The sequence below is a fragment of the Lolium perenne genome, chromosome 6 (genome assembly GCF_019359855.2).
Source record: "Lolium perenne isolate Kyuss_39 chromosome 6, Kyuss_2.0, whole genome shotgun sequence".
In the NCBI taxonomy this organism is placed as follows: Eukaryota; Viridiplantae; Streptophyta; class Magnoliopsida; order Poales; family Poaceae; genus Lolium; species Lolium perenne.
Window position 1 is genome coordinate 50,263,540 of NC_067249.2, and position 27,984 is coordinate 50,291,523.

Here is a 27,984-nt window from a genome sequence, read left to right on the forward strand (position 1 = left end):
CCCACATGTACACTAGCATGTGCAACATAACTGAAGGTACATTTAGATACTGGAACCTCAGAAGAAATAAATCCTGGGGAGATTGCAATGCAATACTCTACTTTGGATTGCAAATATGATATTTCAGACTACTACATGGCAGAAAATTGGCACTTTTATACCACAAGAAGATATAGTCCACAATCTTGTGACAGCACATAAGGATAGAAATGCCATGATAACATAGTCACCACCACAACAACAAAAAAAAGGTCCTGCAAGATTGCAACAAAATACACATTACTAATCTTTGCGCAGCACTGCTCCATAGGTTGCCACTGAGGCAACCCTCTGTCTCATCCACCATCCATGACAGAGTTTGGCTTGTGGCTTGTTGCTTCAGTTCTTCAAGCTGAATCAAGACAATTCAGAGCTGTCATTAGTGTAAATAAGCAAGGAAATTCGTTTTTCTTTGTCGATGCAGCAGGAGGATGAACAGATAAAATTAGTAGTGTGTTCACCTTCTTCGCCTTGAGACGCCAATGGAGTGTAGAAGCCTTCAATCGGAACCAAAGAGCACGAGTCATCGTCGTCATCATCATCATCGTCCTCCTCACACACGTTCCTCACTAGCTCTGAATGTAGCTCGATTGTGAAGATTCTGGCAGGCGTTTTGATGAAAAGCACATTTGCACTCTCGGCAAAGCTCAAAAGCCTTACCTCCTCCTCCTCGAGAGCATCAGCTGGGAGCAAATTGTCCAGGCAGATGACCTCGCTCTTTACCCATAGTGCTGTGTCATTGTCGTCACTAACCAACCTCGACCATATGTTGAGACCGCAGTTTGGAGAAAATTCAGCAACTCCTAATCCACCGTCCTTGGTGAGAATGAGGGCCACTGAACCGTACCCCTCGGGGGTGAGATGGTGGTAGCATCCTCCCCGGCCAAGTCGTACTCGATGATTGTTCCACGATCGGACAGGAAGTAGAGCAGAGAGTCCCCTACGAGCACGCTGGTGGTGTGGAGTCTGAAGTCCACAGCCGAAATTTGGATCCACCTCACGTCGCCCCACTCGCCGGTCTCCGACGAGTAGGAGCACGCCCATGTGATCCACTCCAGATACTCCTCGTCTTGGTAGCCGTTCTGGTAGACCATCACCAAGTGAAAGGGCCTCCTACCGTGACAGCCGCGGTGGTCGCACCCGGCCGCCGCACAGACAATGGCTGCGGTTGGGTTGTCTCCCTGGAACGTGTTGTCCCACATCGCCTCTGGCACCGGCACGCGCTCCTGGTCGCCAGTGATTGGATCCCACAGCACGAGCTCACCCCAACCCGGAACCATGTCGAGGAGAAGCGCGCGGCCATGGCGGTAGTCGAGGGCCAGGTAGTCACCTGGGACGGCGAGGGAGAAGGCTGAGGCTGTGGTGGCGACGAAGTCTTTTACGGCCTTGCGGTTGTTTCGGAGGAAGCCCAGTACGGGGGGTCTCCCGTGGAGCTCGTGGAGGCGGCGGCGGAACCTGCGGTGAGAGATGATGCGTCGCCAGGGCTTGCAGACGAGCGAGGCGCGGACGAGGCACGACGGCTCGTCGGGAGGGAGGCGGAGGAGGATCTCCTCGATGAGCTCGTCCGGCGGCGCCATGGAGCTTGCTAGGTCTGGGCTTGGACTGAGGAGAGCGTGCAGTGAAATGTTGGGCCTCACCAGATTCATGAAGATAACCTGAGTTCTTTTTTTCTTTTTCCTTAATTGGAAAAAATAGCTCCTGAATTTGAATTTTGACATGTGAATTGTTCTTTTACTTCTTTTTTAATACCATTTTAATTGAAACTACTCCCTCCGACACGTAGTTCTCAGGGTTTTTTTTTATTTTAACCCTCTGTATTTTAAACCTGGAACCATCGGCTCCAATCGATCATCGTCCCGACTCCCACGCTTCGCTTCCGTATTTTAACCAGCGGCCTCCCACGCTTCGCTCCGGGGGCCTCCTCCTGCCCTAGCGCTGTCGGCCTCCATCGAGCTCGCCTCTCGCCGCCATCCTCCGTCGAGCTCGTTAACCGCCGACAGCCTCCCTTGAGCTCCTGTCTCACCGCCGTTCTCCGCTCGCCTCCCCCGTCCATGGGTCCGCCTCAAGGAGGGTGGCGCCGCCGGGGCAGTATCTCCTCCCTCCCTGGCGGCCACGCCTCGAACCTTCTCCGGAAGGTCACTCCGCCGAGATCACCTCTCGCCAGCAGTCTTCGCGCACCTCTCGCCGGCAGTCTCCGCTCATCTCAAGGTGGCCGGCGCCGTCGAGCAAGCTTTTCCTCCAAACTTGTAGTCGTCCCTGCGGCCTGCACCCTGCAGCCTTCTCCCGCCGGCCTCCTTCTGGACGAGAAGGCATGGACACAAGGTCGATCGATGTCGCCTCCCCTGCCGGATCCGTCCCTCGCCATTGTTCCAGTTGATGAAGCAACACCCCAGGCGCATCCTGGATTCTGCAACACCCTGCAATGTCTCGATTTGGTAGGTCCTCCAGTCTGCATCACATGTTGATTTGGAGTAGCACATGAGTATACTGTAAAACTGGATGGTTCAAGGCAATTTTAAACTGCAGTTCTCTGAAACAATGTTCAGAAAGTTGAACATAATCATCCCTAGTTAATCTTGTAGACTGCAGCTGGAGTATGAGACATGGCAAAGGCGTGTACCATAATTATGAGACATTAACAATGTTAAGGAAATCGGTAATCGTTAACTGCTCGGCCGGCTTGGGAGTAGCAATTAATCGGAATTCGGACGATTAACTGATTTAATCGGTCGGCTATTAATCGGTGCAACCTACACAAATTAGCACTTAAAACAATTTATATAAGAAAAATAATAGTATACAAGCCTCTATATGTCTCTCCCTACTTCTCTAAAGCCTAAAATCCTAGAAAAAGTTTTACGCTTCTCCTCCATGACCTAATCTTTAAGGTCAGGAGCGAATAAGGATCCACTAGCCGAAGTTGTGTTCCTTCCTTCCACTTCTTCTCCTCTCACCTCTGAAGTTTATATTCTCCCACCACCTACCTAGGGTACGACCCCTCTTACACCTCAACCACCTAACCTATTGAAAGCGTCCTCCAGTTCCTGGACGAGCTCCTCATGGTGATCGAGCTCCTGTATCTGAGGTCTGGAAAACTACGAGTAACTGGTCTGGGACGGCAAGAAACTATTTGGAAACAGTGTAAATGAAGCTACTGGAGGCTGCAATCAAGCGGGAGCTTCGCAAAATCTACTTTATTAGGAAGGGGTAGCGTCTGCATTAGCGATATGGATTGAAAATATTGTAACTTTTTTGACCAAGTGTGGTAGTTAATCGGGAAAATACCTAGTAATCGGACTTTCGGACTGATTAATCGGGCTAAAGGATTAACACAAGAGATTAATGGTAATCGACACGGTCACGCCCCTAGTAGCGATTAATCGGCCTAGTAATCGTTGAATCGGCCTAGTTTTTGAACAGTGGACATTAATAAAAAGTCCAGAGACTTGCAGAAAAATAACATTGCAGTACCTTTCCTCAAGATGGCAATCTCCGAATAAATTTGACAAAATGACAAGGTCATCAAAGTAGTTGCAAGCAATATCTTCAGCATGACCCTCTTCGTCTGCTACAGAGTAGTCCTTGCCCCACTCTGGCCGGACCAACCATGCAATTAGTTCATCTCAGGGCCTTCGGCGAGCTTCAAAGAGACCAAATTATACCCACATCTTCATTTCAAACTCGGAGCTGGCCTTCTTATCACTGCGTATGTGTTGAGCTTAGAGTAATCTTGCCAACACCGCAAAGTTCACCGACAGTCACAACAGAACAGAGACCACATCTGTTAGTTTCTTCAAGTATGATCAACTTGCTTGGCAGCGATGGTGAAAAGGGGGGACCACGAGCTGATCTTGCCGCCATTGGAAAAGAAGAGCTGCAGGCTAGAGGCGAGACAGTCACCCAGGAAGAGCCAAACTGTAGCTTCGGCTTGAGGACGACGCCTCTAGTACCAGGAGGTAGTTGTGCAGATCCTGTAATAGTTTCTTCAAAGCCAAACCAACCTGCAAAGAATGACACGCAGCTTTGATGATCTGCTTTCAGGCATTGGCCGTGAAAAATAAAATTAATGTTGCTAAATTTCAAATGTGCTCACACCCTGTCCTCGGTATTAGTTATTGTGGTTGAACCGCCGTGCAAGTGCTACCTGAATCACAACTGACAGAGTCACACTATTAAGTTGCAGACCAAAATCTTATAGCGTGCATCTTCTTGTAGGCTATGGACAAGAGAACAAGAGGAGTGTCACAAGTCAACAAGAGAACAAGAGGAGTGCTAAAGGACAACAAGAGAAAGAGAATAAACAAGAAGATGAGTCCAATATGATGATCCACTAGTTCTATCCAATGAGTAAGTTACAATTCATATCTAATTTTCTCTTGAAAATTTGTATTTCTGATTTTTGAAGGATGTTTATACTCATCATGTAAACTAAATTTAATCTTCTCTCTTCACAGCTATGTGAAGGATCAACTTGCTGGCGGCGAACTATATAAGCTTGTTTCCAAGAGGAAGAAAGTACCCCTTAGTGCAAAAGCTGCGTGGAGATATAATAGAATGCGCCGGGAGGACATCTTCTTGAAACCTTTGATCAAGATGAGGCAGAGATTCCCTCGGACAAGAGAACATGATAAGACTAATGAAGCTCAATATGGTGTCATTGATCTCAATTTGAGCCCACCACATCAGATGCATGAGCACCAGAGATGCTTGGATGGTGTCATTGATCTCAATTTGATCCCACCACATCAGATGCATGAGCAACAGAGATGCTTGGATGGTGTCATTGATCTCAATTTGAGCCCACCACATCAGATGCAGGAACAGGAGAGGCTAGAGCATGAGAGAGGAAAGCATGATGTCCCAGATCTACCTGATGAGATGAGGCTAGAGCATGAGAGAGGAAAGAATGATGTTCCAGATCTACCTGATAGGGTGAGGCTAGAGTATGAGAGAGGAAAGGATGATGTCCCAGATCTACCTGATGAGGTGAGGCTAGAGCATGAGAGAGGCAGGGAACTTAGAGACGATGAGAGATTTGCTGCTTATTTTGCCTTGGAAGTAATAAGAAGAAGAGATAGAGGGTTCCAAACAGGAGATAAGTAACTCATTGTAGACATGCTAAAGACAAGCAAACGAACAATCGAAAGGGTGTGGAATTTAGCCCAGGGGCAGATTGCAAAAGGGCAACCAGTTGATGTGTCAAACAAAAAAGAAGGGTCATGTTGGCCGTAAGAGAATAGATTTGGGCCTTTCGAGGGTACCAACAATCCCACTGAATAAGAGGAGGACGATCCGATCCTTAGCAAAGACCCTGGGTGTTAACAGCTCAACTTTATACTGCGGGTTTCAGTGGGGTGAGCTGAAACATCACACTAACCCCCTAAAGCTGTCGATGACTGACGTAAACAAAATCCAGCGAATGCAATTCTGCCTCGATGTAGTCACTGAGAATTCTTTGCTATCTCCCGAGCCAACATTCAAGGTTATGGACGATAGGGTCCACGTTGATGAGAAATGGTTCATTCTCAGTAGGGAGAGAAACACGTTGACGTGGGCATTACCCTTCGGGTAACTACTGTTGCTCTACCCTGCACGGTCCAACTGGAGGCCCATGAAGGTACCCGATGGCAAGATGGGCCGCTAGGACGGTGCGACGGAAGATTACTTGGAGTACAAGACATGGAGGAAGCCAAACAAGGAAAGATTAGAGATAGATCTACTGTAAACCAACTCGTACTCAGATAGACCTCTCGAGACCTGACCACCTATATAAAGGCCAGGAGAGGGGCTATCGAGGGACAATCAATCTTAGAAAAACTAGCCAGCAGAAGCTTAGAACTAGGTTACCCTAGCAACTAGCATATCGACGAGATCACAGCCGAACTATTCGGCACCCCATTGTAACCTGTTTTCATCATAATCAAAGAACAGACATGCAGGACGTAAGGGTTTTACCTCATCGAGGGCCCCGAACCTGGGTAAATCGCTCTTCCCGCTTGTCTGCGTACCGATGTCTCGTGTCAGCTTGCAGGATTCCATCAACCCTAAGCCCCTATCGACGGGAGTCATTGCAGGAAGACGCATCGGCGGTTGCCACCATGTTCCTATGCAAGTTAGGTTTGAGATTTGTTTTCTCAGTCTAGGATTATTTTGTTTTAATTTGATGAAGATTCAGATCTGGAGAATGCTTTTGTGGTGGATATTTTTGGTTCTGTGCTCATATATTCCGTTTAATGCACTCCAATCCAATCCCGTACAATAGCAAGATTTGAGAAATCCAATCTGGACGAGCCTGTATTTTTTCTTGATCTCATTCTGTGTTAGATTTGTACAAATCTTCGTTCTTCTCATTTCAATCTAGTAATGGGAAATTGGGAACGTTGTTCTCGTACACACTTTCATTGTTCTCAAATAGATTTTCTTGATCTCATTCTAATCTATTTTTCTTTCTGATTCAAATAGGTCAGAAGAAATATTTTTTTTGTTCATGAATTTATATCCAGAACTCGTTGACTAATCGGTACGAGCGCTGCCGCAGTCGTATGTTTTGGTGTGATTTCTTTTGATTCTCTCTCAGGACGTATTGCGTGTTCATTTTGGTTTTCGCTTGCTCGTGCTTAGTTTCTACAGATTTGCACTGATCTCATTCCGACCTGGTAGAAGGAATGTGTTTTTTTTCTTCCGATCCAAATGTTCAGCGGTAACAAATGTTAGCAAATTGTTCATGAATTTATCCTGAACTTGTGGCTGATTGGTGAACTAAACGAACTCAATTATTAACTTAATAATTTTAAATGCAACGGTATTTTGTTTATGATTTAGCATTTTTTACTATCTGCATCATAGATAGAAAAAATATGTTAAGAACTCTCTGCTCCAAAATTGTCCATTTTGACTATTTTCATCGTTGATTAATTGGGAGAACTGCCAATGAATCTTTCCATATTTTAAAAATAATGTTTTCAATTTTTTACAACACAAAACCATTAGTACAAAATGACATATTTTGACATTCAACATCCCATCGTGATGTTTTTAATATTCTATGAGGTAAAAGTAAATGTTACAAATCTAAATTGCTTCCAAATGGAGTAACCAGCGGAAAATTTGTTTTAGAGTTCATCTGAAGGAAACAAATCATCTAAAGGATCTGACGATGGCCACCTCTCCTGCTAGCTCGAAAACTGATGGGGAAGATCTACAGTGACCAGAGAGCTTTGATGTTTGAGATGGCAGCGCCCAGGAGCGGTCACCGGAGAAAGGGGGGCACCTGACAAAAGCATTGAATTCCCTCGATACAGCATGCTCCTCTCTATACTGCACCATGAGCTTAATTCGCAGTAAGTACCCACCCACTTGCGTACGCTGCAGTCCGGTATAAGGCTTGGTATCAAACAAAGTGAAAATTGACTAAACAATGTATTGGTCGGACGCTATATTACGCACTCTAGACGACCACGATGTCGACCTCGCCCGTAGCCGGGTCCCAATCGTGCGGGTCGGAGTTGTTTGCTTTTCTTTAGTTTTTTTTATGGGCGGAATTGGAAAAAGAATAGCTCCTGTACATCAACGAAATTCTCGATCATCCTCACATTTTTCCAGCACAAGAATATTACTACTCAGTTGTTTTGATTGCATTGTGTAAATACAATGTGGTGATAAACGACAAAAAATAACTAGCTCTGAATTTGAATTTTGACATGTGAATTGTTCTTCTACTTGATTTGAATGATGTTGGAGTCTAAATATTTTTTAATACCATTTTAATTGATAGATTGAAATAGGCGGCTAGTTTTGCTATATACTAGACCATGAAAGCACGTGTTGTTGTTCCCACCCATCTTAAAAAGAAATATAAGCTCCAAGGCTACCAACTTGTATTCTTCTACGTATAAAATTCGTCTCCAATCGGGATGTTTCTTTTTTGAGAATTCAACTCTTGCTAGCACTAACGCAAACTATTTTTATTGCTAATCATGAATGTCAGTATGAAGTGCATCACTCTACAGATGTCAAGAGCCGAGTACAAACCATCATCTCTGGAATGATTAAGAATCGGAATGAAAATCTGAGAAGTAACAATAGAAATATATGGTTGCTATACACATAACCGATATCCTCTACCCATCGACTTTTCATAAGCAATAGCCGTGCGGCTGACTTCATGTAAACATAGGTAGAAGATTAAGGAAAGATTAATAGACTTTGCTGACATATCGAATCGATAAAATCTAAGCTCTTTTCTTTTTGATCTCAAATTTATCTGTGTGCTCAACATTAAGTAGGTATCTTATCCTAGCATAGTGTAGCAGAGAAAAAAATCAGATGCAGCAGATATAGCGGGACAATTTGATCTTAGGTTAGCCTATAAGACACGTAAACAAAGTTCTTTTAATGTGAAACTTTTGACTAAAACCAGTGCAACACTATTGCAAACCATTCAGCTAAGAGTTTTATCATAACTGGTTCGCCGAGAATTGGAATGCTAGTGCCATGTTGGTCATATGCATTACCTCGCAATCAGCAAAAGCATAGTAATGAAAATGATGTGATTCGAATGGTGTGACATGCCAGGCCGCTAGGTGAACCAAAAACCTGATTTATTTGCACGACTGAAGAAAAGCTAACCAGCCTAAGATTATAAAAATTCATGTAAAAGGTCGAAATTCAATGAACAAATAGGAATCTAACATCCTACCGTGAAATCGCCACAAGCATAAGCCAAATTTACTGATTAGGACATACTCCATATATCTAAACCTTCTACCGACCCATCCAAGCGTTGACTGGTCATGGAAAAAATGGCACTCCGGCGCAGAACACTTGTATTGGTTTCCTTAATAAGCAAAGATTGAAGGACGTCCTGAAAAATTCTTTTCCATGACATTTCTTTCAATGCATTTTTTTTTTGATAAGAGAGCTATCCAAGCATGTGCTCCGGTCCCGCTCCGGCCGTGACGGCTCTGCTCCTTAGAACGGTCCCGAAGGACCGAGAGCTTCATTAATATTCGGGAGTGGAGATACATTTTACAAATAGGGTCTCAAAGAAACATTGAAATACAACAAGACCCATACATTTTGCACCAGGGACCTCATACAAAAACTTGGATAAGCAATCAAGGCCTGCTCCTTCTCCACCATTTTGAAAACACTTCTGATGACAAGGACAACACAACCAATGTGTGCAATCAAAGTGCGACCAATTGTGTTATCTTCCTCGATTCCTACCGACGAGAACCCTTGGATCAATTTAACGTTTGCAAATATGTCTTTTTTTCCAAAACACAATCTGCTCACATCACAATCTGCTGCTGCTACCACTTTTCCTGAACTTAAATCTACTACTAGCTCTCCACTAAATAGTACTACTCCGAGTCTGTGCAGCACTAGCAGTGGTAGACCTAAGCGTCGGGGCATGGGAGTTCAGCTGAACCCCCAAATTCATTTGGAAAAATGAGCTGCCACTATTACTCCCCGCAGCAAACGAAAATCGCAACAGAACGGACGAATTGGAGCATCCATCCCAGCGAGAAAATACTTTGATTACAGGTTGCTTGCATCAAAGAAAGTACCAGAAGATACCTCCAAGGACAATCTAGGTAGGTTAGGGTTCCTTACCGACGGCAGAAAAAGGCAAGGGTGAAGAACGGAAGAGAATGGAGAGAAGATAGGTCGATTACCTGAGATATACAGCTAGATCAATTGGCATAAAGAACTCGCCGCCGCCTATCCAGTTGAAAACTTCTCACTAACCCCACCACGCCACGCCTCATGCCTGCGTCAAGTCACGTGATGAACCAACCCAGTAGTAGAGATTCAACCATCTGGCGTCTTTGAATGGGAAGAGCAAGAAATATGGATGACGCGAGGAGACGGCAGTCTGTATATTTGACATCTCACAGAGTAGAGTGCCCTCTCCTCTCCTCGACAAGTAAAAGTCAAAGTCTAAGTCACACGCGCAACCCGCACGCGGTGTGTGACAATAATCTTGTATTTATAAAGGAAGGTTCAGAGCTTTTGGGATGGTTTGAATTTCTAGGGAGAATAGGGAAGAAAGTAGGGCGGGAACCAGATTTTCGGTCAGCTAGACAATTGCGGGTTAGCCTAGTTAGCAGTGCTCAATAATTAATGGGGTGCGCCCTTTTCAACTTTCCAGAACGGAGTTGTTGTCTCTGTAAACGAGGAGTTGTACTTATAATTGCAGGCTGCACAATTTCCTTGGATTAGTATGGACTTTTCTTTGGCCCAAAGGGACCCTTGGTTTTGTGAGCAATTAGGTGCATCTGGTACAGCCGCGACATGGGCACATTATTGCTCTGAGATCTACTCTATTGGGCTACAGGGCAATTACACAATTTAAGAAAAAAGTTTAACTATTAATTTGGTCAACAAAATATAAGATATCACAAAAATTATACTATTGGAAACTTTTTTTGAATATAAATCCAGTGGTATAATTTGTCTAACATATATCTTGTAGTTTTTTGACTAAATTTGTAGTCAAACTTTTTTCTTGAAATTCGTAATTGCCCTTTAAACCGGTACGGAGGGGAGTAGTGGAATTTTATCGAGCAGCATGCTCAACTTGAATATGAATAGGTGGAGAAATTTATGATGCAGCAAATTCTCAAATTCTCAGACGATTTGTCATAACATACAGGTCGAAAGTGCAAAAAACAAATAATCTATGTATGTGGACATGAATGGAGCAAAGGAGCATAATACATGTAGCAAAAGGTTTCGAATATTATTATTTGCCCCAGATCATTTAGTTCACAACATAGATACATGACTAAAACTGGAACAAGATTTGAGTCTCAAATTCTCAACTAACTGGTTGAAACAAGATAACCAGCTTAAAAAAATCAGTCTCAAATTTCAAGCGCCACAAGAATATTCACAAGCCAACTGTCACGACGCTAATATTACATATCTCTTTCAACTCACTAGTTACCATTTAAAACATAAGAAAACAAGCCTCAGCTCAAAGTATTGTAGCTGAATGCTCACTAGTCACTACATACGTCAACACAAGCACATGTTGCACAACCAACCAGGTTCAACATAAGTCCTTGCACGACTAGATCACACAACCATCAACATGCAGCCTCTTCACTGCTTCTCAGGTGTTCAGGGCAAAGCTGACATAAGTCATTGTAAATTTTATCAACTACTTGCATCCACACACTGATGATTTCAGATTTTTCAGTCTCCAAATGCCATACCTCCAAAACTTATTTGTCGTTGTATATGTCATATATGCAAGAGATCAATGCAAAAAAAATGTAAATGTTGCTATACAAGATAACACAAAATCTAGTTGACATGCCAATTGACACATATTAAGCACATTTTGATTTTTCTTTGGTTGTGTAAGGCGACAACAGTTTTGTGAATTACACACCTAAAGTTTCTGCATTCAGAATTTGATCCCAGCATTACGCCTAGTGACGTTTCGTCGATGCCGTCAATTAACTAGAACAATATCAAGTTGTGCATCTTCAGCACTAGTGCATGCTATCTACACAAGGTCTCAACTATATTCCAATAGGAGTTATATTTTAATCTGTAAAAGATGAATTTTCTAGCCAAGACCAATAAACAATATGGTCCATATTACTCTGCTAGTTGTACGTATCTAGTTAAATTTATCTATTGTTGCAAATGGGTACTAAGCACCAAAATTAATATGTCAATATTGTTTCACCTCTAACAAGATAGCATGCCTGATCAGTTCCAAAAATCACCATTGGCAGCAAACATACCAAACCACCAGGGTTGGAAAAAGTGGCATTACCTCCACGCCGTACTCGCCGGTAAGTCTTGGTCATCCACATATGGGCAGCAGGACAGCGGCGGCGAGGTTGAGAGGTCTTCTTCAGACCCATCAGACACTATATTCAAAGATGAACCATTTCGGCTAAGCAAAACAGGATCACTATTTGCAGATTGTCCGTTACATGTACAACATATTGTTGTGCCTACCCCGCCCAAATTTCCTAAAAGTACATGAATCTCTGAGAGAAAACTGAACCATCTATACCGACAAAGGAAATTCTGTGCACTATTCGCACGTAAGTGATGTACCGTACTGGAGCTCAACATACAATAGAAAACACAAACTAGAACTCAGCTTTTTTCATACAATTTCAATTTTTTTTTGTCCAGAAATGCCAAACTCTCCGCATACGAAGGATTAATCTTTTTCATCGGTTTACATAAATTTATATGGTTAGCGTGCTACAGAACCTGCAAAATTTCATAGGATTAACGATCAATTGCATTTCAAGTTGCGTCAATTAGCATAATTTTTTTATTAAGCTTGACAACAAATGGGTCACATGTTATAAATGATGATATGACCCTGAACTCTTAAGTCTCCAGTTACACTGGGATAACTACAGTAGTGCACATAAACCCCAAACCCTGTGTTTTTCCATATTATTTAGCAGTGCAACTAGGATATTTTGAAATAGCTTTGACTTTGAACGCATATGTACTATTTCCATCATTATTCATGTCACAATTGGAGAGCTCACCATATGTTGCACTCAAGTCCCTCAAAATACAAGCAAGTATAACATCTCTTTACATGATGGTTTGAATGAAATTATACAAGTGATAGGATACTTACAACGAGCTCCCCATATCCTGGGAATTTAGACTCAATTGGCACTATCCTCCACTCGAAATGAGGAACCACCATAAGCTTCAACAATTGGTGTGACATCGCTCTGCTAAGAAGCCAATTAGCGCATGTAACTTTTCTATAGATCAAATTTGCACAAATAACTTGGTGTTGTGGCAGTGAAAGCATGCAGTGTAAGTCTATGAGAACATTTCCTAACAAAATGCAGGAGTTTGACGAAGCACATAACCCATACTAGTCCAATTATATTGTTCAGGAACTTTTCATAATATTTCAGCTACGCTTGATGCACCAGTCATCCGATGCTGCAAATACAAAAATGGGGGATAAAACGTTAGCTTGTTGTTTCATTAAGCTGTTACAGACTTTTCAGCCCATGTTTGTGCAGCAGTAGAAACCAAACAACCATCCTCACCTATGAGTCACAAATACAATATGCCGCCTACCGATTGGAGTAGCAACCATCTTCCTCAACAGCATATAACTCACCTCCTATACAACAAATGATCTCAAATGCATGCAATTTGACCAAGAAAATATGAAGCCAACACACAAAGACATCAAAATATCTTAGAACCATGTATATCTTCAAATAAGATAATATTATAACCTAGAGCGATGTAAGCATAAATTGTAATAGCATGATCTATTTGTACAGAAAAAATTGTATGAACCACAGAGAAAAGGAAGTTGGAAGTATGTGGACAACATAAACCCGTCCAGACCACTAACCTAAAGGGGTAAGATGGCTCCAAAACACTGTGTCAAAGTTGTCTGCATAAATCATTTGAAACGGTAAGGATCTTGGAACATTTATAACGGAGCAAGATGGTATCAGAAGAGAAGCATAAAGTGTTGACAAAGCTAAGCTTGTAAAGTTATGAACATAAATCTCCCAACATAAGAGAAAACTAAAGCATGAAAGAACAAACCTTGTATTTGACCATCAAGAAAGGAGCTCGAGGAAAATCTGATGAAAGCCAAGCCATTCTCTTGGCCAACAAGTGACTTAGCATCTTTGTCGATGGTTTCCACCAGACCACCTTTGGTAGTTGATGACTTTTCATCAGCTATTCACCATGAGTTGAATGGGCCACCATGAAGGCCATGGACAAATACATCATGGACCTAAGGGGAGACACATCTCAATGAAGTATCTGAATCATCTCCTTTTTAGATCCACTATTTTCAAAGCATCCATCATCCTTACAAGTATCCTTGAAATACCATAATCATTATTGTCCAAATGAGCCCCGAGAGGCAATTCTAGATTCAACAAGAATAACTCGTCACCAAACTGAAGACACTTTCTTTTATTCTCACTTTCTAAATCAGGAAAATCACTTGAACAACAATAGAAATAATCAATCTCCAGGAGTGCAGGCTAAGTAACAGCAAAAGAAAAGCAATGCTTTCTTATTGCAAAACAAAATAACTTGAGTGAAATTTTGCTGAATGATACACAAATACTTAGTGTAATTCTTGAACTAATAATACTTCATACAAAATGGAAAAAGGCAAACCCAGATACTACGAATATAGATAATTAAGAAGAAATGGCTCTGTGGATAGGGCATCGATGTTTTTTACCGACTACTTTCTCAAGTAATCAGAACCAACACTTAGGCACTGAATGTTCAAGGAATGATCACAGCTTAATTAACTACTAACAATTGCCTCGTTGCATAAAAAAAAGGTCTGCTTGGACATCTCCGGCATTTGAAGAAAAAATGCATGATTGATTGACTTGTCATTTTGCACAAATGTAGAGTAGAGTAATATCTAGAAGCTTGTACTTTGACCGATATCTTCAATCAAAATTGGAAATGCTGAAAGCGAGTCAATGGATCAAGCCGAGTTATCACACCGAAATGAGCAAAGTCGATCAATGGATGTAATTTCATGCTACGGCCGATGCCTCGGTCTTGGACACCTGTGTTGGCGTCCGTCGAAGCTCCCTCTCTGTGGCGGTTGGTGGCGCCCGCGGAGCTCTTCTCGGTGAGCTTGGTCGGCAGCAATGGTGCGGCTCGGCTCTTCAGCCCCGCGCGGTGCGGGTGGTGGCAGCGGAGCTCCCGGGCTCCTTGGTCTAGTTGTGGTGGCGGTGGTGGCTTGTGTGTGGCGGTGGCGCCGCTTACGCGCATGAGGTGTGTCTGCGGAGTGCGGGCTGGCAGCGGTTTTGGTCTTCGTCTCGCTATCCGGCCGCATGAGGGCGTGGTGGCTCGTTTGCTCCGGGCGAAAGCCTGACCGCGCGGCATCTGCGGATGTCACCGTCCTTCTTGGGGGGGGGGGGGGGGGCGGTCGTGGAGCTTTACGACCTTCGCTGCCTTGGGTTCACATCTTCGGGCGAAAGCCTAGATCCCGCGGGATCGGACGACGGCGTCGATTCTTTGTCGTGTCCCCTCTTGAGGGCGTCGTCTTGAAGTTGATGATCCCCTTCGCGCCCTCCTGCGGCCTCGACACACAGGGCATCTAGGTTGGCAGGAGGTCAACCGGAGATGAGGGTGTTCCGGGTGGAGACTTGAGAGGCAACGACGATGGTGGTGACCAAGGTCTGGTTGCGGCAAGGTCATGTTAGTCGGCTCCGTTCCGGCGTGTTCGAATGTCTTCGTGGTGGTCTCTTCTTGTTGTGAAGTCGAAGCCACCCTCGGGCGGTGTGCGATGATCTTCGAGGGGTGGTCCGGTGAAGGTCCTATTCGACGCTTGTCTTGCGCATCTCCTCTCCGAGGCTCGGTTGGCATAGGCCGGCTTGAGCTTCTTAGCTTTTGTGGGTAGCCAGGGTGGCTGGGTGTCCCCTTGTGGCGGGGTGTGTGGTCTTGGGTGTGCTCTGGCACTGTTGTTGTTGGTTTTTGCCCGATTTTCTCCTAAAAATCGGGCACCTTTCTGCTTTATGAATGAATGAGGCAAAGCTTTTGCCTCCGTTTAAAAAAAAACAATGCCCTGACCCTAACACAAGACACGCAAAAATAAGCAAGGCCAAGAAACAATGCTACCAATCTTAAATATGTGGGTGATATGCATGTCAACTGAGTAGTCCTGGCATGCCAAGTCGAAAAAATGACGGGACCAAGCGGGTAGATACTCCTTCAACAAAACAATGAGAATTAAATTTGGATAGTTGTGCGATAGAGACAAATTTGCATCCAAGAACCATCAATACTATAGTTTCCATCAGTAGTTAATTAGAGAGAGCTCCTCGATTGTACAATCAAGTTCCTAATGCTAGAATATGAGTGCACCTATAAGCTTCATTGGCTTGAATACAATTGAGCAAGGTAACAATGTCATGACCCTCACACAAGACACGAAAATTATGCAAGACCAAGAAACAATGCTACCAATCTTAAATATGTGGGTGATATGCACGTCAATTGAATAGTCCTCGCAGGTCAAGTTGAAAAAAAATGACGGGACCAAGCGGGTAGACACTCGTTCAACAACACAATGAGAATTAAACTAAGATAGTTGTGCGATAGGGACAAACTTGCGTCCAAGAACCATCAGGGTATATATCAAAGTAGTATCCAACGTTGGAGAAAAAAGCTTAAGCTTCAAATCTGAACAAAGTTGTTGCAATCCTAATATTGTAATTGATGTCCTCGATCCAGTAATACATACATATTTACACACCAATCATATATAACCAGTGATGCATACATATGTTAGTTCAGAATAAAAAAAACCAAAGCCAAAAAAGAAGAACATGTTTTTTTTGGTTGTTCCTGCACACAAGGAAATGAACAAATTCCGAGATCGATTTGCACTATGGGGAGGACAAGTAAATCATGTTCAACTAAATAAACGTTCATTTCCTTAGCATGAAGCAAAGCATAATCAATGACACAATTGGTAGGTAACTACTCCATTCCAGCAAAAGAAAACAAAAGATAAATAAGACCAGTAAGGTCATATTGATCAGCTCATGGTAAAAGAGCACAAGTATGTCCTTCCTTTAGTGCTTATCAGAGAGGGAAGCGGGAGACACATTACCACGAGTCCCCCCCCCCCCTCTTCGCGCATCCTCATTGGAAACAGAAGAACAATGTCACACATCTCTGAGCTTTGATGCTCCAAACCTCAAACATAGTTACATAAATGTATTAGTGGATACTCACTGCGTTCCATATTAGTTGTCGCAATGCAAGATCAAGTGGAAATATGGAGCGGAGGTAGTACCAAATAATGTAAGATCAAGTGGAAATATGCATTATCCTTATAAGACCAAATGGCCATAGTAAATTAACTACGCAGGAATGGATGAAATTATGAAGGATCATATACACCACAACACTGCACGCCAAAGTCCAATTCCTTGTTTAGTTCAGCTTGCCATGAAAATGCTTGTGCAGTGTTCAACTACACAAGGAATTGGACTGCAATTCTACTTAATAACATTGCATTTATATAAACAAAAGGGCCAGAAATGCACAGGGAATTTAAAGAGAACCAATCCTTAATATATTATCAGTGCTATTGGCAAAAAGAAAGACTAACTTTCAGTTAACACTATATAAACCAAATAGTTAAGAATCTATACTTCAGTAGATAACTGAAATTATGAAAGGTTTAGTAAACCACTATCCATGGAAAACTCTTATTCCCTGTTCAATACAACATGCCATGAAATCATGTTAATTCTCTTGCAATTGCAAAATCCCCGAAAAAGGTAATTGCAGAACGGATTTAAATATAAACATTACGGACTGGATTTAAATATAAACAATATGTCAACTTATCATGCTATTTGCATAGAGAAAACCCAACTTTCAGTTAACACTATATAACCAAAAATTATTAGTCTATATCAAGCTGGCAAACACAGACATTTTCAGCAAAAAAATCAAAATTGATTTCCAATCAATTGCCATAGGCAGCGATACCATCCACATTCCACGAGAAAATTGACATGGCAGCCAGTGAATCAAAAAAAGTGATCCAATTGACAAACCACTGCACGCCTGTGGGTCTAGTAAATATGCATGCTCATATAGCCATCAATGTATAGTGTGTTAACACTGTTGTTTAAACCTTAACTATAATTTGTAGTTGAAGTCAAATCATAGAAATAGGTAAGCTAATCTAAACCTATCGTGCATCTTACCGGTATAGCACTAATGAACCTACAACTCTGTATCACATAACAATTTTAGAGCATCAACCACCATCCAACCTCGCTCATCAGCAGAAAAATATAAAACCAACGACAATGCAACACAAATGTTTCCAACTACTATGGAGCTGCATCATCTCCAAGAATATACCATAGAAAACACTTATTAAAAAGTAGTGAAACACACAGAGTTGACTCTAGTTTCAAACTACAGCAACAACCACAAAAGTGATACATGTTTGCCAAGCGTGACTCTCAAAACATAGAGTAGCGTGCAATACCTCCCCAACACTCGGAAAACAGTACAACCATGTCATTTGCAATCAAGAAGTACTTCCAGAAACCTAGTGAGTAGGGCAACACCAGGTCATTGGCAAGTTTCTACCTCCAATACCCCACTTGTGGGCTGATCATGTCCTTCAAATGCATTTCGACGCCATGAACTGTGTTGGAAAGAAAAGCAATCAGAATGTAGTTAAAATAAAAACTTATATACAGTCTTATCACGCATAGGTTATTTCAAAACAGAAAATCAGCATACAAATATTACAGTTTTGGCTAAGTGTACTGAATAGTTTATCTATATATGCATTTATTTAATCAGCAAACATGTACTGCAGATTTATTCATGAGTATTAATACACAAGGACATAAGTATATCTACCAAACCAGATCACGATGAAAGGTCGATCTTGAGGATCGGTATAAAAATCAGCTCAACACCTTGAGGGTACACACATGCTGAACTAGTTTGATATGGTTAGGTCCAAATTATCTACAACCTTCTCTGCAACTGCTGAATTGCGATGCACGAGAAGCAGCCAAAACAACTAAAATTTTGAAGTAAAAGACGGCAGAAGAAACCGTACAATGGGTTGTAGTAGCCGTTCTTGTCCCCGGCGTCGTCCGACTGGATGGAGGTAGTCATTCCTGAACTCTGATCCCCGCCGCTGTCCATCCCCGCTGTCATCGTCGCCTCAGGGTTGTACCACCATCCTAAGCTACCTAGGCCTTGACCTCATACAAACACCAAAAGGAAAACAGTGAGACCTCCTACCCACCATAGTCTAGAGCAGAGCAAATAAATATGAGATGACTTTCAGCAGGCAGTCCTACAATTAGCAGATGGCAAAGAAGCATGTCAAATGTAGTAATAGTTCCATTATCATCTACTACTATCCTATAATCAGAATCAAACACCAGCAAGCAAATAGACGGCCCCGAAAAGACACCGGCGAAGACTCCACAAAGGGGAAATTTTGACCATGCTGAACGGCGGCTGTGGTTGGGCCCCTCTCCGGCCGCATCGATGGCCTTCCTGCCTTCCGGCGACCTCGTGAAGACGCCGGCAAAGGGGAACGGCGGTCAAATTTTGGCCTTGATGTCGATGAAGTCGTGCTGAACAACGTCGTCTGCGGTGGGGTTTGGGGGTGAACGATGTGGATGTCCGGCTTCAGATGCGGAGCGTGGAAGTGCCGCTCGGACGGCCCTGAAAAGACGCCGGCGAAGACTCCGCAAAGGCGTCAGAGCTGGGGATTGGGGCAAGCTTCTCCGGGTCGAGGATGTGCCCCGCCCAGCTTTCATATGCAGTGCTCACGGCCGCATACAGGGCCTACATACCATCGGGCGACCCGGCGAAGACGCCGGCGGCGCGTCAGAGCTCGCGAGCAGCGGCGACCTTGCACGCGGCTCCTGTCGGGGATGGCCAGCAGCGGCCCCTTATGATGTGGACGAGCAGCGGTTCCCATGGCCGGTAAATCGACGGCATGGCCCAGCCGAAGGCGAACCGGAACCGCGCGAGACCGGGGCCCGTCGTCCTCCAAGCCGGTCGGCAGTCCCGTTGCCAGGTTTAGGTGAAATCTGCGATTGGAGGGCAGGTGATGCAGCGGTAGCAAGGAAATGAGCCGAGACCCGAGGGTGAGGAGACGGAGCTGCGCCGGCGGGAACGAGGTTGGGTGTGGCCGGCAAGGGCCAGGAACCGCAGATGGATACTTCGGAAGATAGGGGCTGGTCGAGCGGAGTGACAGAGACTGGAGCGAGCTGGATCCGATTTCATTTGCCGGAAATGAATCGACTGAGGTCCGTTGGGACTTGGAAAAACAGCAGGCTCCATAAACTCAACATTAATTGTTTTCGAGAATACAAAAAAACTCAACAGTTAACATTAATTTGACACCGAGGCTCGTTGGGGCTAGAGATGGATCGGATTTCATTTGTCTCGCCCCACAACCTATTTGTATGTAGCAATGTTTTCTTGATCAAGTTTCAGCACCGATCATTCACGAACAGCAAAGCTCATGTTTGTTTGGGATCATAAGATAGAAGCAAGACATATACTCCTTCCGTCCATATAATACCATTATGGATCCTTGCATAAGCCTAGCCAGTTCGAAGTAAGACTATAAAAAAATGTCAGGTTTGTCGCATGCTCGTGCGCTCCTGCGCCATGTTGGATCAAGATGGTGACAAGCGCGCCAAGACCATCGCGCTCTAGGCGGCAGGGACATTGTTGCATCGGGACTAGCCGGCATGCAGCTCACGACATCCATACCTCGTCTTTGCCACCATTCGCCGGTGGTGCACCACCATGCCCACTCATAGCCCGCCACACAATCGTCTATCTTCATCACACCTGACTTGTTGGTAGCTCGTGGTGTCATCAAGACCACTGATGGGGGCATACCCGGTCTTCACCATCCCATCGACGAAGGCATAGCTGATGCACAATGTCAAATGTATATGATATGAAATTATATGTTATGATGATTCCAATAACATTACTTTGGTACTATAAAGTTGATATAACATTGATTTAGTTTTAAACATTTGATATATTTTGCTATACACCTAATCAACTTAACAAAGTTTGAGTTTTGCCGTAAATTATATGCAACATATAATTTTCGGACCGAGGGAGTATGTGCTTGTTTCATTGGAAATCAGAGAAAAGACCAATAAATTTTTTGAAACGAACGGATCGCTGGATTTCGTGTCGACGGTTCGGATGGGCTTCTCTAGGGACGATTCTCACGAGGCGGTTTTTTGTGGATCTCATTGGCCGAAATGCGGATTGATCGTGACTTTTTGTTGCCCCATAGGCTGGTGCCCTCCCGTTAATTAAATTGTCTTAATTAAGTTTGTTCAAAAAAGTTTTGTGTTAATTAAGCTTGCCTTTCCAACTGATGCGCTTCCTCTAGTTAAGTGTTTGCCTTAATTAAACTTGCATGCTCAGGGGTGACGCACAAAAATATTCTTGATTCATTCTATTTTTTTATTGTTACTAGACACGTTGAACATACTCTAGTACTTCACAACTTTCAAGTACTCCATATGCATGGTAGCTATATAGCACGAGCACGAGTATGACGATCATGTCATGGACGGTAATCAACCAAGCATCAATCAAGACATGTTGACTGACTTCCACCATAGCCCATGGCCTTGCTCGAAAGATGATGTTGACATGACCTCGATAACCTTTCCCTTGAACCCGTTGTTCTTTCTGTGATGCTTGGACACAAGCCACCGTCACAAGGATTGGACAAACGGCTAGCATAAACGATGTCTCCAAAAAGCAAGTGGCCATCGCGGCGAAACCGTGCACCGCATATATTTGAACCGTGGAAATATGCATGCTGAAATACTCTTGATGGTCGTTGCCACGATTGCCACTCCCAGATTCCTGTACCATATCCTACGGACAGGAAGCAAAACCTAACCCATGTGTCGCCTCACCCTAGGCAACACGGGGGGCGACCCTGCCGCCGGTGCTCGAGCCCCTCTCTCCTCGCCCTCCTCCTCGCCACCGTCGGTGGACCCGCCGGCGAAGGCAGCGACGGCGGTGGGGGCCTTTGACTCCTTCGTGTGGCAGTGGTGGTTGCTCCTCTAGCGGCGGTGTGGTTTCCGGTGGCCGCGGAGCTCAGGGTGACCGCGCCATGGCGTCGGCTGAGGGGTGGCGCGGCCTCACTGCGGTGGAGGCCCCCGCTGCCATGGATCCGATCTTGGCATGTGCAGGTTTGCAGATCTGGGCTATGATGACGAGCACGCGTGGTGGCGCCTTCAGCGTCGGTTGCAGGGCATCGTGGTGGTGCTGGTGGCCTGCCAAGTGGCGGTAGGCTAGGATCCCCACCGCCTAGCTCCGTTTTCGGTGTTAGTTGGGCGATTGGCAGCGACCCTCCTGCTCGGCCGATGGCCATGGCTCACCTCTTGTCGTTGGTAAGGACAATGCACTCCTTTCTGCGCGCGCCCAGCGGATTTGGGGTCGATGGCAGGGCCGAGAGAAATCCTTGTGTGATGCTGATGAGGGTGACACCCAAGGGCATCGTCACCTTCTTGGAGGCATCATCATGGCACTATTTGTGCTTCTCCTTCCCGACCACCAGGGGAAACCCTAGTTTCGGCCATCAGAACAGGTGGCGGCGCAGATGTGTTGTCTCCCTTCTTGGATATGTCGTCTAGGTGGTTCATGGAGATCTCGGTGCACCTGATGGAGTCTTTGTCGGTTGCAGCCTAGAGCTGGGCGTCCGGGGCGCTATGTACACCTTCACCGGAACTTCATGGTCGTCGCTACCTCCGGTCTGGTTCGGTCCCTCCGTTCTCTCTCAGACCCTTAGGCTCTGGTGGAAATATGTGGCGGCTTGGGTCATCTTGGAGTTGCAGTCGACCTCCTAGAGTTCCATCCTTCGTCTGTGACGCGGCCTAGAAGCTTTGTGCATCGCCTCCTCACCATTCTTGGCGGGTGACGGTGCAAGGCGTGTACTTGCCGGTTAGCTTGTGTGGGAAGTGTTGTTAGTCATGTGGTGTTGCGTTTGTATTGTGGTGCCCTTTGGGCGTTGTACCGGCAGTCTTGCATGGTCTGCATGGTCTCTTCTTCTATGTGATTGATACACCTTATAGGGTGTATTCTCGAAAAAATATCCTACGGGCACCAACAGGTTATGAGCAGCTACCATCTTGTTATCGTATATCTTTCGTGCTCTATAGCTACCATGGATCGGCGTGATACCCCTCCCGTTACGTCTCATATTGCCATATGTTATATCGGATCTCGTCGTGCTTGGTATCAATGGACTCCGACGAGGTTCCCTCGATCTTTCAGGCTACATATGTCGATCAACGTCTTGGCGGTCTGTGCTAGAGGGCGGTGGCCAGCGGGCGTACTGTGATATGAAGAGCTGCTACCAAGAAAGGGCTGCTTATGACTATTATGTTTTGTAGGGGACTTTTTTTTAATTTAAGGTGTAATTTGTTTTTCTTTGATTAATAGATGTACCAGAACATTTTGGAGAAAGAAAAGAAAAAGAAGCTATGGGTGCATATGCTCCCTATATTTTGAAATGCATCTTACTTATATTTTAAATTTCAAAAAAATTGAAACAATAAATTCATACGTACATCTTCACGTGCTACGCGCTCACAAAGTCGTTTCATAAAAAATCAACTTATCATGTGACGTACGTAAAAAAGATAAAATTCAGTGCTAAAAATAATGCTTTTCACATGATAAAGTTTCTCCTTTTTACATAGACCACAAAAAAACATTGGTTTTTCGTGAAACTTGGCGAATGCACATACATTATGGAGATGTACATGTAAAGAAATTTATCCAAATTTTTTGACATTTCGAAATATGCTTTTTTGGTAGAGGGAACATACGCACCCGGGAGCCGAATTGAATTTCCGTACTTACTACCAGTAATAACTCGGGCTAACTTTTCAAACTTGGTTGGTTTGTGTAGCAAATGAAGGCAACGCATTGGGACCTAGCGAAATTTGAGGAGAAAACGAAGCGACCAGATGAGGTGGAGATGATCCACTCGCGAATCAATCATAATACTCTCTCTCTCTCTCTCTCTCTCTCTCTCTCGATTATATCGAAAATTAAAAGAAGTCATCGCAATGGCGCGACCCAACTCAACCAACCACACTTTGGCTCACTCGATTCCCCTCGCGCGCGACTCCTCTTCCTCCGTCCCGGCGCCGGCCACCGCCTCCTCGCCGGCCGACCCAGCTCCTCCGCCGCTCCCCGGCCATCCCCCACCCACCCAATCCCCTCCGCCTCCTACAAACCCTAGACGGCGATCCTAAAATCTTCGATCCCCTTCCCATTCCGCCGGCAGGCCTCGCCCCGCCCACCAGCCGCTCCTCCCTCTACACCTAATGGGTCCTCGCTTCTGGACGCCGTGGCCGTACTGGTGGAGCCGTCCAGCGGCGTCGCCGGCGCCGTGATGTTGACCACTGCAGGTGCTGATGCAGGTATGAGCTATGCCCAACCCTCATCCCCCACTCGTCTTCTTCCCAACTCAATCTCAAAAATCGATTTTTTCTTGAGCAGCCTGAGGAGAATCAGACTTTGCCGCCCTCCTGCTGCACGAGTCGTCTCTGACCCGCTGCTGCCGTCCACGACTAGGACATGCTGCTGCACTCCACATCCCCAACGAGCTGCTTGCTGCCCGTGAGGTCCCTCTCCTCCTCCCAAGTTACTTTTGCTGAAAATGTTTCTTTTCATTCATGTTGAGTGTGTAGCTAGTAGATAAATAATGCATGTATGGATGGAAATCAGTGTGTACGTACGTAGGTAGTCAGTGCACAGGAAATTGATGTGCTCATTTTGGTTGATTTTATTGCTGCTTAATTATGCGCATAAACAATGCTAAAAACTTGCACAATTTCAGGCTGACGGGCGTGAGGCCAGGGTACCGGCCTTGGGTGGTGTTCCCATGTTGGTGGTGCCCTCCGGTGGTGTTCCAGTTGTGTTGATGGTGCCCTCCGGTGGTGATGTCCACCGGAGCTCCTGATGTTGCTCTCCTTGAACGGCAACGACGATGCCGGAAACGAGCTGCTGCTGATTGACACCCCTGCCACGACAAGGAGGATTGAGCGTATCAATATGAAGTCAAGTCTGTGTCTTGCTGGTCTTGTGTGAATGTGTGGTAATATTTTCTTGCAGGTTTAAGAGTAGGCATACAAGTCCAGAAAAAGTGAATTACAGATTCATCAATAGTTGTGCATTATGCGTGTAATGCTACTGGATTTCCCTTTTGTTTAATAGTATTCTTTAACCAAGGCTTATGTTGTGGTCAGTTTAAATGCACTGCTTATCAAGTTGAAACCCTCCTCCAGAACTTGTGTGCAAAGGCAGTAGATAGAGCATGCATGTATAGATGAGCACGTATTTGTTTCAGTTCTTTGAATACTTGTGTGCAAAGGCAGTAGATGTCTAGGCACTAGTATGTGCTCAATTGTTTTGATTATTTGTTTGATATGCATAGGCAATGCTGAAATCTTTCGTGTTTTTCAAGGTTGAAAGCATATCGGAGGAGGAGCTGAAGGCCGCGAAGCAGGGGTACCAGGAGGCCGTGTCGAAGGGGAACGGGAAGTAGGAAGCACTGTGGCGAACGCCATCGGAGACATCCACAGGTGCATGCGGTGAGCCGCTCAGGTGGCTGCGAATCGACTACACGGTCTCCGTTAAGAACAGCATCGCCCCACTCCCAGGCCCTCGCCTGCCAGGTTACCACCATCTTCCATTTGAAATCTGCTAGCTTGTTTATGATTAGAAGCTTGATTAGAAATATCATCATCTCAAGGATACAGTTGGAGCAATAGCATGTATCTATCATTATTTCTTGATTTGAACCCACTTATGTTGTTCCAATTTGCAATGCATAGGAGCCTGCTATCCGATGCATGACTGGAGGAGGGTGTCTTTCTTCTTCGACTCGGTGGGTTTTTGGTAAGTTTCTGGTGTCAGTACTCCTTTGTGGCAGCGGTTCTTTTTTGGTCCGTCCTGTGCCGTCATGCTTTGGCGGTGCTGCGGCCACTGGCTGTGGCCTGTTTATTACTGCTTTAATGAAGATTGCAATGTTGGGTGTTGGAGAAATCGGAATGATCAGGAGTTGTTTCCTGTGCGTGCACGTTCGTAGTATTTGCTTCATGAATTGCGCTTGTCTGATCTGAATTGTATGTTGAGACACCGCAGCTGTTGTGCTGTTATGCACTTTTTTTTTGTCAGATATTAGCCATGTGTTCGAGATAAAAATCGGCATAGTTGATGCCAAAAGTTGGAATTCTTTTTTGCTGACGAGTTGTTTTTGTGTGAGAAAATTCCGTTTGCTGCTGGCATGACAGGAGGGTGCCTCTCTTTATTCGACTTGGTGGTACAGCAGTGTAGGTTTCCGACGCGGCCTTGTCCACCACAGCCTGCGTTGCTTATGTGGTTTGGTTTCGACCTGGCGTTTTTTAATTGTACAGTACGGAGACAGGAGCGGTCATATTAAAAAGGTGTTTTACGTACCGAACGATGGTTTCGACTCTGCCGTCGTGACTCCCTCTACCCGTCTCACTTGGGAACGTGCACGGAGACTTGATTACGCGCGCTCGCCTGCCAGCCTGGCTCCAGAAGCGAAGCGACCCCTGCGCGTGCGCGTGCTCTCTTGGAGCTGCCGTCTCCTCCGGATGGAGCCTGATGCCCCACTCGCCGGTCTTCGACGAGTAAGAGCACGCCCATGTGACCCACTCCAGATCCTCCTCGTCTTGGTAGCTGTTCTGGTAGCCGACGGTGTCAGAATAGACCATCGCCAAGCCAAAGGGCCTCCTCCCGTGACAGCCGCGGTGGTCAGACTGCGCCGCCTCCTCCTCACCCAACCCTGCGACGCCTGCTCCCTCACCAAACCTTGGCCGCAGAGCTCCGCTGCACCTCCGGCGAGGTCCAGAACAGGAAGGCGAAGAACCAGCGCGTCCAAGCGCGGGCCTTTTCCCCCGCGCTGGCCGCGGCTGCTGAATATCCGATCTGCATCGCTGCAAGGCGTGCCAGCGAGGTGCGCCTCGTCCCCGGCGACCGCGGCCTTCTCTGTCCGTCGGCTGGGCCTCTAGATCCGGCGACAGCGGCTGCTATCAGCCGCCTGCTCGCGCGCATCGGAGCTGGTGACGAAGGCGACGGCGGCTGTCGCGGTTCCGCCGGGTCGTCTCTTGCATCATCAGCGCCAAGCCGCGGAAGGGGGGGCCACCAGGAGGACGCCGTCGAGCTCGGCAAGTTTGCCTGCTGCTTCCCCACGACCAAGGTCAGACGCTCCTCCTATCACCTTCACTAGCTTCTCTGCTGGAAGGATACATCGCTGCACTGCTCATGCCGTTCCTGTTCTTTGCTGTGTCGACAGTTGAGACGAGGCTGTGCTGCTGCCACCTACCGTAGCTGCTGCCAGAGGCCACCTTTCCATGCTCCTGTCGCAAACGACGACCTCCCCTATAAGCTGCTGCTGGTGAGTCCCTCTTGTCCGTGTAATCTTGCTAAACGAAAATTCTTTCTTGATGTTCAATTGGTAGGCAGTATAGGAATCTTGCGTGTATGGATGCCAACATGTTTGAGTAAACGAAAAATGGTTGTGTGCATAGGCACTAGTATATGTGCCAAGTTGCTTTGATGTTTGTGATGCATACGGCAGTACTGAGAACCTTGCATATTCTTCAGGTTCAAATCATACTGGAAGAGGAGATGTGGGGTGTGAAGGTGCTGTACCGGGAGGTGGTGTCGGTGGCGAACACCATCGGCAACATCCTCAAGTGCAACGTGCAGGCACTCAGGTGGCTGAGAATTGACTAGTATATACTGATTATGATTGTTCTATTTTAACTGCAGTATGGAGCTTCCATTTGCTCACACTAGAATCAATGCATGAATCTGTTCTAGATTAAATCCATGACTTGGTTCAGGTTGGTTGGAAAGGAATTTGCCATGTTCTGTAGCATTGCTTCCTGTTCATGGACAGCAAGTTGTTCTTATGATATCATCGCCTTATTATTTTACAGTCTTTGCGAAATATCTGTATTTGTTTTGCTGATCATGCTCTCTTTTTTGTCCGAGGATAACGAGGAGGACTGAACGACCGTCGTTGCCCCTTCTTCTTCTTCTTCTTCTTCTTCGACTCCATGTGTTTTATGGGGAAGTTTCTAGCTCCTCTTTGTGATTTCTAAGTCTTTTTGTAGTATTTGGACCTCAAATATGTGTGAAGCTTGAATTGCTTTCTTGGATATAGTGGTGGATGTACTTGTTTCTGTCAAATGAAGCTTGTATTTATTGCATATTTTCTTGATCTGTGTGTATATTTGGATGTCAAATGGGTTGGTCTTGTGTGACTTGCTCATCACTGTATTTGCTGTTGTGTTATGAATGTGGATGTTTGAGAATGTA

The 27,984-nt window shown here is 45.2% G+C and overlaps 2 protein-coding genes and 2 long non-coding RNA genes across 8 annotated transcripts; 1 reads left to right on the forward strand and 3 right to left on the reverse strand.

The window, feature by feature from the left end:
* On the reverse strand, positions 1–1,616 carry LOC127310467 (uncharacterized). Its single transcript, XM_071822129.1, has 2 exons — positions 501–1,616; positions 1–391 (listed from the first exon to the last, which is right to left on the reverse strand). Exon 1 carries the CDS (start codon positions 1,614–1,616, stop codon positions 843–845), a length of 774 nt encoding a protein of 257 aa, XP_071678230.1. The 3' UTR covers positions 1–391; positions 501–842.
* Positions 1,617–10,765: 9,149 nt separating this feature from the next.
* On the reverse strand, positions 10,766–14,925 carry LOC139832139 (uncharacterized). 5 transcript variants are annotated; one of them, XR_011746774.1, is made up of 5 exons: positions 13,621–14,925; positions 13,421–13,462; positions 13,104–13,180; positions 11,265–12,993; positions 10,766–11,180 (listed from the first exon to the last, which is right to left on the reverse strand). It is a non-coding gene; the product is annotated as an uncharacterized lncRNA (long non-coding RNA). The 5 variants fall into 5 exon arrangements; XR_011746777.1 differs by having other exon boundaries at positions 10,766–12,773; positions 12,924–12,993; positions 13,621–14,920; XR_011746776.1 differs by having other exon boundaries at positions 10,766–12,288; positions 12,674–12,993; positions 13,621–14,919.
* Positions 14,926–17,903: 2,978 nt separating this feature from the next.
* Positions 17,904–19,868, reverse strand: LOC127307942 (uncharacterized). The gene is made up of 2 exons (XR_007856070.2): positions 18,665–19,868; positions 17,904–18,238 (listed from the first exon to the last, which is right to left on the reverse strand). It is a non-coding gene; the product is annotated as an uncharacterized lncRNA (long non-coding RNA).
* A 1,862-nt stretch (positions 19,869–21,730) lies between these two features.
* Positions 21,731–27,875, forward strand: LOC127307939 (uncharacterized). The gene is made up of 4 exons (XM_071822130.1): positions 21,731–21,809; positions 26,319–26,857; positions 26,954–27,055; positions 27,265–27,875. Exons 1-4 carry the CDS (start codon positions 21,731–21,733, stop codon positions 27,394–27,396), a joined length of 852 nt encoding a protein of 283 aa, XP_071678231.1. The 3' UTR covers positions 27,397–27,875.
* The last annotated feature ends 109 nt before the right edge of the window (positions 27,876–27,984 follow it).

What these genes read in the sequence shown, in the direction of transcription:
- LOC127310467 (XM_071822129.1), bottom strand. Translation starts at nt 1,616, where the DNA reads ATGGCGCCGCCGGACGAGCTCATCGAGGAGATCCTCCTCCGCCTCCCT.
- LOC127307939 (XM_071822130.1), top strand. Translation starts at nt 21,731, where the DNA reads ATGGCGTCGGCTGAGGGGTGGCGCGGCCTCACTGCGGTGGAGGCCCCC. An exon ending in TCCGATCTTGGCATGTGCAG is followed by an intron (nt 21,810 to 26,318) that starts GTTTGCAGATCT and finishes GACCCACTCCAG; the next exon opens with ATCCTCCTCGTCTTGGTAGC. An exon ending in GCTGCTTCCCCACGACCAAG is followed by an intron (nt 26,858 to 26,953) that starts GTCAGACGCTCC and finishes CTGTGTCGACAG; the next exon opens with TTGAGACGAGGCTGTGCTGC.